The sequence below is a fragment of the Panthera pardus genome, unplaced genomic scaffold (assembly GCF_024362965.1).
Source record: "Panthera pardus isolate Hobbes unplaced genomic scaffold, ASM2436296v1 HiC_scaffold_6, whole genome shotgun sequence".
NCBI lineage: Eukaryota > Metazoa > Chordata > Mammalia > Carnivora > Felidae > Panthera > Panthera pardus.
The window spans coordinates 55,881,098-55,894,849 of NW_026526991.1; the positions used below are offsets into that span (position 1 = coordinate 55,881,098).

At 34.6% G+C, this 13,752-nt stretch overlaps 1 protein-coding gene across 5 annotated transcripts in view; it reads right to left on the reverse strand.

Moving 5' to 3' along the window:
* Positions 1-1,149: 1,149 nt before the first annotated feature.
* Positions 1,150-13,752, reverse strand: part of SLC16A7 (solute carrier family 16 member 7) — a 188,487-nt gene continuing 175,884 nt past the window's right edge. For all 5 annotated transcript variants that reach the window (XM_019454958.2, XM_019454959.2, XM_019454956.2 and 2 more), the window contains 3 exons: positions 10,671-10,814; positions 7,566-8,384; positions 1,150-3,556 (listed from right to left, as the gene is read on the reverse strand). In XM_019454958.2, coding sequence (XP_019310503.2) covers positions 3,285-3,556; positions 7,566-8,384; positions 10,671-10,814 — 1,235 coding nt within the window. In that variant the 3' untranslated portion in view covers positions 1,150-3,284. The remainder of the gene's footprint in view (positions 3,557-7,565; positions 8,385-10,670; positions 10,815-13,752) is intronic.

The window sequence follows — 13,752 nt, forward strand, 5'->3', positions numbered from 1 at the left end:
AAAACGTGCCTAGATTTTGAAAGTGCACATTTAAATATATCAGACAATTATTTTATTTATTTTCTAGTTTCAGGGGATGGGTCATGAGATAGGGTGGTTGGAACTTGATACTAAAGAAGTGAAACTCATGAGCCTTGTGAATTTACATTGAGAAAACATCAGGTCTTCCAATGTGAAGTACACTAGATACTGACCCAGAAAGGGAAAAAGAGTAGGGATAGGTCAGGACAAGCCTAAACCCAATATTCGATTCATAAATTAGTGAAGGCATATTTAAGGTTAAATTGTGAAAGACATGGGCTGCTCAGTTATCACAAGTAGAAAAATACCTAAAAGTATCCAGTGATCATGAATTATTTTGGTACCTTGGTTTATAACCTCCCTTCTGCACAATTCCTCAGTGACGGAATGACACTAAAAGGAAATTTAATGGTGTATATTCTGAATTTGCTTCATGACACCTCGAACATCTAAAACCCATCATTCCCTAGGGGAAGAAATATGCTAATTGCTGCAGACTCAGAGGCCAACTATACTGCTTCCTCTAGTTACGCAACTATGTGAATTTCTAGGTTGGTACCTTCTGCTCAGTCTCCAAAGATTCTCTTAAAGCAACAGGTATTCTAACAAGTTCAAGAGAGTGGAGAGCGAATGACTAGAAGATTACTTTACCCCGGAACAATTCTCAATCCTGTACGTGAGTCTGTGTCAGTGTTTCAGGTGTGTTCTGATCTAATTTCCAACATGTACGCATGGGAATTAATATTTGCACATTTTGTAACGTTGTGTAATGCTACTGCTGGGTATGGCTACATACCTATCACGTGCTTTGTGCAATTTTACTTCCCTTTCTTTTTTAACAATCTAATATACAATGTTAGGAATGAAAATTTAATGAGGATGACCAAAGACCAACACAACAAATTCGAATCGGTTTTGACCTGACAAAAACCTCATCAATAAGTGAATAAACCCCCTTCCATGGAGGAAGGCACTGGAATGCACCCACCAGCTTGTCTGTACCAGCAAGTGACAAAAAGGACTATAAAGCCTTAGGCACAAAACCCCACTATCAATACTTTGCTGTTTATTCCCCCTGGGATATTATATCTGTATTAATTTAAATAGGTATCCTCAGAGAATCTGAAGACAGTTTTTGGAAATCTTTAATACTGGACAGCCACTACACAATTTATCATGTTGCATTTCTTACGATGAATCAGAGTTGAATACAAAAGCACTAATAAAATGAAAACAGCTCATTCAAGACTCAAGACTGGGCAAAACTAAATTAAAGACAGCCAAACACTGACACATTTTGCCTGATTTATCTACCTATCATATTGGCACAATTGTTTTATTTAATATTTAAAAAATACAAATACCTCTTCATCTGCAAAAAAGATAAATGAGATGTGGAATTTTCTATAGCTTCCTAAATATGAGCCCCATGCTTAATCAGTGCATAAATTTTACAAATCAAATCCCTAACATTAAATATCACAAAAGCTTGGTGTCCAGGTGCACTCTTATAAGAAAGAAGAATAGCACCTGCCTCTACAGCAATTAAAAAAAAAAAGAACGGCAAATTCATTTTGTAACATCGCTTCAATAATCAAGCACTAAATGTTTTTCATTAATCATATGCTTAAACTTTAGATTTATTAATATAAATACTTATCGCATTAGCCATAAGGCACAAATTCTTCCTTGTTTAGAAGTACTTTATTACTCTAAATTGTATTTATAGTTCTGAGCGCACAGTAACTGTCATATACTTCCATACTCAAGGGTGATTCAGATTCTCGGATGTTTTAACATCGCTATGAAAATGAGAAACCGCTATATTAACCCAGCCCGCAATGCTGCAAGCTTCTTACTATCGTATGACAAACTATGCCTACCCTTCACAAGTATATGCCAACTAACATACAGCTTCCAGTTCTAGAAACCTTTAACAGTCTCCTAGTCATGTTCACTGGCAGCAGGAAGTCTGACCGGGAGTAGGTGGGATTTTGAAGAGCTGCCATTCCCACAACGTGAGGAATCTCAGTGGTGGAGTGAAAGGCCCATTGGGGTTTCTCTGTTTCGCTTTTGCATTTTGGCGAGGGGATAAAAATGGGAGAACTTGGAGGCCTCAGTAGAAGCACCTCTCACTCTTAGTCAGCTTTATTCAGATGGGTCACTCATAACAGTAACTCTCTGATCACTGCTACATGACTGGGAAAAATTAGAATTTGGCCTATTTGTCAGTCTGTCAACCAGGTTGCTGGTAGATTCCATTTTGAAGTCTATGACAGGGAGTCTGGATTGAGTTCTGATTAAAAGAAATCCCTGTTTATTACTTTCTGGCTTAGCAACTAAAATCCTTTTAAAATTAATGAACGTAGCTCATTGCTAAGAATCATTTAGGCTTTTAATTTGATTTATATATTAAGTAAGAATTCTGAAAATTGTTTGAGGGTTCTATTCTCTAGCACCAAGTACTAATGGCCATCCTCAAAGAAACTACATGCATGGATTCATCAAATTTAACAGTACTCAGAAATAATGGTTTAAAATGGAGGGTTGGTTTTTTTTTTTCAAATTTATTTTATATATGCAAATACTTTTATTTTTTTACAGCAGTTAGTTGCGTTTTCAAATTAAGATCATCTTCATTTCACCCATGTTCTTATATTTAAAATCTACACTACAAAGTAGTATGCAGACCTAATACATTTCTTCACTCTCCACGGATTTGTTTTTAAAGTTAAAAAAAAAGTATAGTGATAATATTCTTTCTGAACCTATTTGTCTTTTGTCCTCTAGATACTCTGTGCACATGTGTGTAAATACAGGTGAGTGTGTGTGTGTGCATGTGCACATTAGAAGAAAATTCATTTTCCTTCAATTCCATCTAACACTGAAAACTAAAATCTAGACAGGGTATTCTTATTTGATTAAACATATTCCTTCTCGCTATTTAAACCAGGGATTTGGGATTCAGATCTCTATAACCAAGACCAGAAGTCACTGGAAGACTCTACAATTACTCTAACCACCACAACCAGAGTCACGTATGGAAATAAACCATTGCATGGATTCTTTATAGGCATAACCTCAAATTTTAACTACCCAAACAAGTTTTAAAAAACAAACTTATAAAAATTTGCCGTTGAGGAAAATCTCACTTCCATCCTTAATTATGACTTCTCATTTCAAGTAAAAACCTTTCCAATATTTTGAAAAAAAAAATACTCCTAAGAAAGTCATAAACATTGAAATCAGAGATGTGATTCTTATTAAATATTAGTTTCTCTTTCTGAGGGATTATTCTCTGTTCTTGTACTTTTGATGCTGACATCATGATGTTTAGATTTGTTCAAAGGTTCAGATTCTTTGGACTCAGGCGAACTCATTTTCTTCTTCCTTGCTTCTCCCAGCTTCTTTTCCTTTGCAAGCAATCTGTAGTTTATAGCATTGCCGATAAGTAGCCACACACTTGATAGGAACACAATAGCTCCACAGGCCATATACATGTATTTATATTGTCCAGTTTGATCCACCAATTTACCTAAGAGACAAAAGAATATCTTTTAAGATAGCATAATAAAACAGCCATAAAATGATGAAATTTTCGATAGGTATACCTATTTCTTATTTAATATTGAATGAGACTTTAACAAAAAAAGTCCTCAATTATGCCTTCTATATATGCATAGAAAAGGCATGTACAGGCACACACAGCATTATACTACCAGTATGTTAAATTTATTAAAGATATTCCCCTCAGTAAAATTGTACAACCAAGACAAAGTAGGTATATATATCTGTTTGGGTGTATATTCGTAAATACATGTATGTATTTACATGTATGTAAATATGTACACATACATATACATATATGTGTGAGGCATGTTTTTTGTATTTATATGTATATAAATAGATCTATTTATCTATTAATATTTACACACTGAGACTGCTTCATCCTTTCCATGCTTCTTTTCAATAAAGAAAATACAGAGGAAAATATTACATTTTTTAGGTAAGACACAAAAGCTTTTATAAGGTTCTTGACAGGGCATAATATTTACTCAATGCTTTCTCTATGCCCAGCACTAGGCTAAACACTTTTTTTTTTTAATGTTTATTTATTTAATTTTGAGAGAGGGAGAGAGAGAGAGAGACAGAGCACAAGCAGGGGAGGGGAAGAGAGAGAGGGGACAGAGGATCTGAAGCAGGCTCTGCACTGATAGCAAAGGGCCCAATACAGGGCTGTGAACCCACGAGCTATGAGATCATGACCCGAGCTGAAGTAGGACGCTTAACCTACTGAGCCACCCAGGTGCCCCTAGGCTCAACACTTTTAAATGAGGTAATATCTCATTTAATCTTTATAAGAGCACTAGGAAGTAATTTGACCATGGTTACATAGCCAGTGAGTGGCAGAATCTAACCAAAATCTGTCTGAATCTCTGGTTCTTAACTACTCTGCAAAATAGGTTCAGCAAAACTCTTGGTTAAGAGTCATTAACTCTTTAGGCTGATCACAATTTTTTAGTTTATCTGAACCTATTAAGGCCATACTAATCAGGAAGAAAGTATGTATCCCATCTGATTATTAAGAAATTTAAAAACTAGCCTGGTATCATACAACCTGAAGGTTTATTGACTTTTAAAATTGGCTTATTTAAGTGTGCCATATATATAAACATAACAATAATGCATAACTTACATTTCAATTCTAACTTAAGTCAAATATTTCTGTTCATGCAATAATTTTTCTACTTCTAAATACATAAACATTAGGTCTATGGCTCCCATCAGAATTAATATCACGTTGGGTTACCATATTGACATATTTTCTAAATGTTTGGGGAATTTCTTAGCATCATCAAGAAACCAGATGTGATTTCCAGTACTGAAACTTCAGCTGTTTGTGAGACAGCAGTGAAAATTTGAGCTGAAAAAAAAAAAAAAAATCAAAACCATACTCTCTCTACCTTCCACTGCTCTACTAATAAGAGTAGCAAAAAAAAAAAAAAAAAAAAAAAAAAAAAAAAAAGTAGCACCAACAGCAACTGTATGAGAAGTAAATACAACACTCATTCATTCGAAAGTATTTACTGGGTGCCTCCATGTGCCAGACATTATTCTATCAGCGATCAAGGCTATAGAAAAGAAGCCAGTCTAAACATCAAGGAGAATCTGTGGTAGCAGGAGACATACACAGTATGAAAAAAATGGGTAATTGTGGCTATGGTCTGAGAGCTTCAACAAGGAGCCCCATATTAATTATTGTCTTTGTCACTACTGGTGCAATGGTTTGGCAATATTAACACAATAAGCACTCAAGAACACTAAAACTGATGTAAATATTCTTTTTCTTTTAAATTTTTTTAACGTTTATTCATTTTTGAGAGACAGAGAGAGAGTATGAGCGGGAAAGGGGCAGAGAGAGAGGGAGACACAGAACCTGAAGCAGGCTCCAGGCTCTGAGCTGTCAACACGGAGACTGACACGGGGCTCGAACTCACGAATTGTGAGATCATGACCCGAGCCGAAGTCGGATGCTTAACCGACTGAGCCACCCAGAAGCCCCATTAATACAGGTTCTCAGCACAGGTAGAAATAATCAAATCATATTCCTTCATTTTCATTCTTACAGCCTACCTACCATGTTTGTTGACCTGACTTCTTTTTTTTTTTTTTTTTAGTCCCACCATTGGCTGGTGAAATACAATTTTCTCTGTTAATACTAAGAATTCTGCTGCTCATGAATAGGCTTCTAAAACCCATTTGGTAAAACTAATTCTGTAGGAAAAGACAGGTCAATTGTATTTGTCTTATGCAGCAAAATCATTTGGCTGATAAATAAGACTAGCTTTCATTCTTTTTGAAAATTGCTTTGGTGCCACAGTATATACATATTAAAAGGTATACCACCCAAAACATCTGTGCTAGACAGGAGAGGACAGCCCTCCCTGGTAGACAGAAAAAGTCAATAGCTGTACCACTCATTCCTGACCAAGTGGAAAAGCAAGGCAAAAGGTCAATGATAACTTAAGATCAACAAATTAAATACAAATTTTCCCAATTCAAAATGATTCCTTGTCACTATATTGTATACCTGAAACTAATGTAACAATGTATGTAAATTATACTGGTATTAAAAAAATTATACCTAAATGTCATGTAGGAAACAGTTTAAAGACTGACTTACATACATGGAAAACTTTACATTGAGCCTGGCAGTTACTGTGACCACTGGATGTCAGGCCAAGAGTCTAACTGAATACCTAAGTTTAGTATTAAGCAAAACAATGGTTTCCAGTGGTTACTGGAAAAGACTGACCCACATAATGTTTACAACATGAAAGTCTAAGATTAAACAAAGTCTTAACTTCAAAAATGCACTTATACATTTGTTTTAGTCTCCTTAGTGTGCAATTTAGCACAGATACTTTCTTTTTTAAAATTGTTTTTAATGTTTATCTATTTTTGAGAGAGGGTGGGGAGGGGCAGAGAGAGAGGGCAACACAGAATCCGAAGCAGGCTCCAGGCTCCGAGCTGTCAGTGCAGAGCCCGACACAGGGCTCGAACTCGTGAACTGTGAGATCATGACCTGAACCGAAGTCAGATGTTTAACCGACTGAGCCACTCAGGTGCCCCTAGCACAGATACTTTCATAGGCATGACTGAAATATTTCAGATCTTAAAAATCTAAAAGTAATCCTTATAGTTTATAAGTGTGAAATGTAAGTATCTGTTCAAAATGAATTTCTTTTCCTTCCTGTATATATATATATATATATATATATATATACACACACACACATATGTATATATATGCATATTTTTCTGTCAGCAATGTTATAAAAGTATGCTATCCTTAGGCACGTAACATATTAATGTAACCAATGTACTCCAATAAGAAAAGAGATCCTGACCTTTTGATAGCATTATTTTAAATTTTTGACTCTTTTTAATATAAACAGAAATTTGTTCATCAATGATAAATAAAAGGTGGAATTTTATTATTATGATACATTTTATAAGCACAAAAAACAGATATGCATAAAAACCTGAAGATTATGTTACTAATTATCAGTCTAACTTAAATTTTTTTTTTAATTTTTCTTTAAACGTTTATTTATTGAGATAGAGACAGAGCATGAACGGGGGAGAGTAAGAGAGAGAGGGAGACACAGAATCTGAAACAGGCTCCAGGCTCTGAGCTGTCAGCACATAACCCGACTTGGGGCTTGAACTCACAGACTGCGAGATCATGACCTGAGCCAAAGTCGGACGCTTAACTGACTGAGCCACCCAGGCGCCCCAGTCTAACTTAAATTCTTAAGTTCATAGGTCCAGGCTCTGAAGCAAATTTATGTCTAAAATCAACTATTTATGCAATTTAAAAATACATGTATAATAAACCCTAAAGTTAACACACCCACAGCCTTGTAGGCTATTCATGTTTATTGTTATAAGCCACATTATATCATACATTCCAAAGAAGGTCCTGGCTAGTGGGTATTCCTTCTATGCTCTCTTCTCCTCTGGATGAGAATGATTCTTACCAGCAAGAGGAGGGCCAAGAAGAACAGGGCAACACTCCACCACTGTGACGAGTCCCACAGCACTGGAAAACCTCTGAGGGCCAACCAGGTCCATGAGCGTTTCAAAGAGGACACTGCTGACACTCCCAAATCCGAGACCAAAAAACACAGCATACAACACCAGGCTTGTGTAGTCGTCTGCCAACGGACACAGGAGATGACACACTCCATTGAACATGACTGCAAAACTGAAGAAGTACTGGATTCGGGGTCGGATAAATTTGGAGTTTGCAACGATTCCTCCACAAGGTCTAGCAAACATATCAACAAAAGCCATAATAGACAGCAAGAAAGCTGCAGAATACTCATCAATTCCCTTGTCTTTGGCATATGGAGCCAAGAATATAATGGGGGCAAAAAACCCTAGAAACATAATGACATTTCCAGATAAGTATATCAGAAATCCCCTATGCTTAAAAAGGGAGAAATCTAAATACTTATTAACTCTTTCCCATCTTGATTTCTTCCTATGGCTTTTCTTCACATCTGGGTCATTCTCTTTTACGCCAATCTTATTTTTAGACTTCTTCGTAGCTTGTTTGGGTTCAACGGGTCTCATGAGGGATCCAGCCACACAAGCATTCAACAATAAGCCTCCTAAAATCAAAAAGCTTCCTTTCCAACCAAAAGTATTAAAAAGGTACTGATTGAAAGGAGCCAATGTGCTTAAGAAAACAGGACTTCCTGCCATGGCGAGGCCATTAGCCATGGGTCGTTTCTTGTAGAAGTATTTGCCAATGATTGTTAGGGCAGGTTGCAGGTTGAACGCTAAACCTAAACCTAAAAAGAAAGACAAAAAGGAAGAAGAACACAAACACATTATGTCACTCACAAAAGAAATCACTCCTTAAAAGGTACATTCATGTGGGTAAGTCAGGACCCAAAGTACAACACCAGGTGGTAATTTTTGATGATAATTATTATCACAGAATTGCACATCAACAAAGAGGTTCTCATAACTGGACATTTGACATGTATGACAGCTTCATATTGCTTTCATGTAAAAGCACAAAATTAAACCCAAGAACTTCTGATGTTTCCATATTCATAGAATAGGTTGAAATTAGGACAGAATTATTAGTTCTTACTTAAAATCATGTAATTAAACAGATAGGCTAATTCTCTCTCCATTTATGTAACATATATTTTTATATGCATTATATTTATATACACACATATACAATAGATTGCTACCTTGTGGGCAAGAGTGCAATTTATGTGACCACTTTTGTTATTTTTTTTTTTTAAGTTTTGTTTTTTTATTTTGAGAGAGACAGAGCGCAAGCATGGGAGGAGCAGAGAGAAAGGGAGACAGCGAGAACCCCAAGCAGGCTCCACACTGTCGGCACAAAGCCCGATGCAGGGCTTGAACTCACAAACTGTGAGATCATGACTTGAGCCGAAGTCAGACACCTAACCTACTGAGCCACCCAGGCGCCCCACCTATATGCATTATTGGGCAAAACACTTAGACTTCTTGAGTTCCAATCCCCTCAACAATAACAAATGAGGGTTTTGCCAAAGTCAAGTAAGTTCTAAAACTCTTAAGATGTTATATAATGACATTATGATGGTAATTATCTGCAAATATTTATTTAAAAGTAATGAAATTCTGGGCACTCTGTAAGGTACTGAGTATTCATTTTTTGCATGCATCATCCCAACAACTCCAAAAGGAAAGAGCTATCATTTTCCATATTCTAAAGACAAAAAGATAGAAAGAGGCTAATTTACCCATGATCAGCTAATATGTGCTAAGTCAGGATTAAAACTAGATTGTCTATCAAAAAGTATTGGCTGATAACGCCTTAAGATAAATCTCATAGGTGTATTTAAGGGTTGACTCCAGAAGCACCAAAGTCTTCAAGACTCAAAATAAATGGAATTGAAGTCAGAATAGCATATAACGCTGTTGAAATTTGTGGGACAGTAATATCAAAATGATCATTTCCATATTACATCTGTTTGTGGGCCCAGCCTGACTTCTATGGTCAAATGCAATATACGGTATTTCTGCACAAAACAAAAAAGGTGTTCCCTGCACTATGACAATTCTTAGATAGAAGATTCTCATTTACAATGTCAAAAAGTATTTTATCACATCAAAAAGGTAGAGTGTTGTGGATAGGCTGTAAAGAGAAAGATTTTAACATCACTATTACTATAGGCTTTACTACATCTTATTTTTTTTTTTTCATCAAATGATATGCCACTGCAGGGTTAGACTGACCTAAAATTACTATAAAAAGAGAAATATACTTACTGTTTTGCTGTGAGCATAAGGAAAAGATTCAATTTCTTTATACACTGAATCCAATTTTCCTTAAAACTTTGCGTGTAGATTTGCTTAATGCAATTTATTGTTAAGGCTAATAAAAGTAGTGTTTTCCAAATGTACATATTTAGGTCAGTTTAGGTCAACAGACATTACACATGAGGAACAACTGTAATCAAGTGACAGTATAAAATTTAAAAATATTAGCAGCAAATGTGCCTTACAGAGCCTTTAAGCAACTGGAATCTTTTGTAAGGAAAAGAAGGGACCCTAATACAGAGCCCTACCACTAACCAGAACACAAACAAAAATAATTCTATTGTTAGAGCTAAATCAGTGCATGCAGAAAATATACTTTGGCATCATTTTTTAACCTATAATGAGTCATAAGTCAGATACTCTAAATAGTGGTAAGTAATGAAAAATAACTTTAAAAAAAATGAAGCTATTTATATGCCAGAAAGTTTATGTCCATAATACCCCATCTTAACTGGCTGATGAGCAAATGGTGAAATGGTAAAATTGAATGAAAATGGTTTTCTTTTTGACATTGATATCATAGCACCTAATGTGTCCAATATTTTGTTTCTTCCATTTCTTCAAATAAGTTTGATTGGCCATTCCATGCTAGTATTTCATTGTACTCAATGAAAATACTTTAAGATAGCATCTGCTATAAGACACAAACTCAAGTAAAACAATGTAAATGTTCTATTGTTTATGCTTCTTACAGAGCTTTGCAAACAATGGAAGTGTTAAGAAGAAAATAAGCAGAAAACAAAACGACTTACCGGTAATGAATCCCACAGTGAGGTAGAGCTCTATTACGCTGGTACTAAAAGAGGCTGTGACCATTCCCAAGCAGCATAATAAACCTCCTAGCATCACTACTGGTCGGCTACCATATTTATTCACCAGAACACTACTTATGGGACCTGAGGTAGAGAGAAAATGAAGAAATATTCAATTGCTGGGTCATTTACTTACAGTTTATTTTTTAACATTTGTTAATTTTGAAAGCACGTTTTAATGATCAAACAAAAATATTAGTTCACATAGAATATAATGAAGACTTTTCAATACTTCCTAATCAGATTGACTGTTTTTCTTTAACCATATATATGACAGCACACAAAATAATAAATTCTAAGTGTTTAACATATAGTTTACGACCATAATCATTCAACTTTTGATGTAAAAGTTTTTCAACAGGACATAATTATACTACCCAATATTTAATAAATGCAAACAAATTGATATAACAATCTAGAGATTATAGAAATCACTTGTTTATCATTTTATTTTCTAGAATAATATATTCTATGGGCACACACATACATATCCTCTTAATTAGAGCTCAAAATTGTTTTATGATACCACAGTATGATTTTCTTTATAAATCCTTTTTTGAAAAATTTCTTTTGATTCTAAGATACCAATTGTTTTCATATTTTATTATGTTAGAAATGAGGATGTCTCACACTAGAGGTCTCTTAACAATCCCTGTTTGACAGGTGGTGGTCATAGGTAGCAAAGTAGCTATCACAGCCTATGCATGCTTGAATTTGGTTAATTCTGTGGCTTGGTTGGACAATGGCAATTCTTCATATTTCATATATTTCAAATTGCAATCAAACCATATAAGGACCACTTGAAGAAGTAATATGAATATGAATCCTGATTATTGTCTGAAATATTCTCCTGTTGACACATTCTGATAATGTCAAGAAAGTACCAGCATCAAAACATACTGAATAGGTAGAGCAGCTGAGATGAAATTACCGGAGAAAATGGCAGATCTCTCTAGTAAGATATGCTGCCTCACTGGCAAAGAGAACAAGCTTACGTGTGAAACACAAACACTGAGAACGCTGACTCAAAAACTAATTTAGGAGAGCCATATACTGAATAGGAAGAAGTTTTAGAAATGCCTTACTCAATTTATTTAATGTACACTTCCTAATGCATGTGTGTGTGTGTATATATAAAAAATGTGCAAGAGTGATTAAAAGGATTAAAATCATCTATGTTTACATCTAGAAAAGCTCTTTTGGTAGTTATAAAATAAAGGCTCTAAATAGTAAGAGCTGTTTTATTTTAATCACAGCAATTTTTTTAGCAGTATCTCATAAAATAATGGTACAACCTAACAATTGAGGTCATCTTAGATTCCGTGAAAGTTTATACTGTTTTATGAGAACTGTCAACATGTAAATGGTTTGATTTGACATTTCCTTCTTAACTAAAAATCATATTTCATCTATAACAAGGGCCATTGCTTTGAGGAAAAAACTACATTAGGTCAGAATTCTCAGTCCAATATTTAGCCTAGAAAATAATTAATGATTTTTAGTTAATACTATAACTTAAAAATTTGCTAAGTGCTATTGTACTGCATTTGAGAATTTTTACGTGGATAGTATTTGAAATATGTTCAGATTCATTTGTCAATAAGCCTTATTCTTTCATAGAACTATAGTTATTATTTTTATTCCTTAACTATAAGTTGAAATAAAAACTTCATGGCCTAATATTACTCCACACATCTTCTGAAATGGTATTGGTAAAAACACATTATTTTACAAAAAGAACTCAAAAACAGAATATCACATTTTGCATTTAATACCAAACAAAGCAAAACTAGAAAGGGCCATATGAAAGATAGCTCTATAAAAACAACAGAGTTGGGGGAGAAATCAATGAAAATTGTACAAGATAATGTGAAAAGAATAGATTTCTATAAGATGATAAAAACTCATATGATTTAGGAAATGAGCATTTTCATCAAAAAGCACATAGCTAAATTCAGATAGCCTTTGTGAGAACTGAATTGATTAGCTTTGATTATGTATTGAACTTTAGTGTATATTCCTTTTCTTAAAATTACTTAACCAATTCACTTCACTTCACTTTAACTCAAATCAGTTCAATGCAATATTTCTTGAGCTTCTAGTATAAACCAGTTGACATACACCAAACATAAAATAATAAACGCACAGCTATAAACATCAATGCATTATAGTCCAGAGGAAATTAACAACAAGTTATTTTAAGAACTGTGATGAGTGCTTTGATTAAATACCAGACTATTCAAAGGCATTTATCAATTACTTGGACTAAAAACAATTTTCTTAGTATCGTTGAAATTATATATGCCATTTTCTATGTGATGCCTGGATAACTAACACAAGGGCTAATTACATTTTACAAATGTATTTGCCTAAACGGTATAAATTTAAATTTGAACAGAGCTATGAATCACAACTTAATTTGCAATGCATTGTAAATAATTATGTCTATAGTTTAGGATAACGACATAAAGGCTTTCATCTCCCTCCACAACTGTGACTGATTAAGAGTAGCCAATAAAGGGGCGCCTGGGTGGCTCAGTTGGTTGGGCGGCCAACTACAGCTCAGGTCATGATCTCATGGCCTGTGAGTTTGAGCTCCCGCGTCGGGCCCTGTCCTGAGCGCTCAGAGCCTGGAGCCTGCTTCCGATTCCTCGGTTCTCTCTCTCAAAAATAATAAACAATAAAAAAATTAAAAAAAAAGAGTAGCCAATAAAGGAAATATTTAGAGGTGTTAACATTTTTTTTTTTGGAAGGGGCCTTTATAGCTTCTACCATAGTATCAGTCAAGATGCAATGGGAGTTCTGATTTTAACAAATGATTTTTCTGTGAATCATATACTTTAGTTAAGTGATAATCCTTAAAATAATCTATAAGGAATATACTTACATAATTCATCTATAATCTTTTCCTAGCAAAAAGAAATATATAAAAAATATATTAAAAATATATACTTTTTAAGTTGATTTATTTAGAAATAATCAAAGCTCCTTACCTCTTCATATTAAATGCTTATAAAATGTC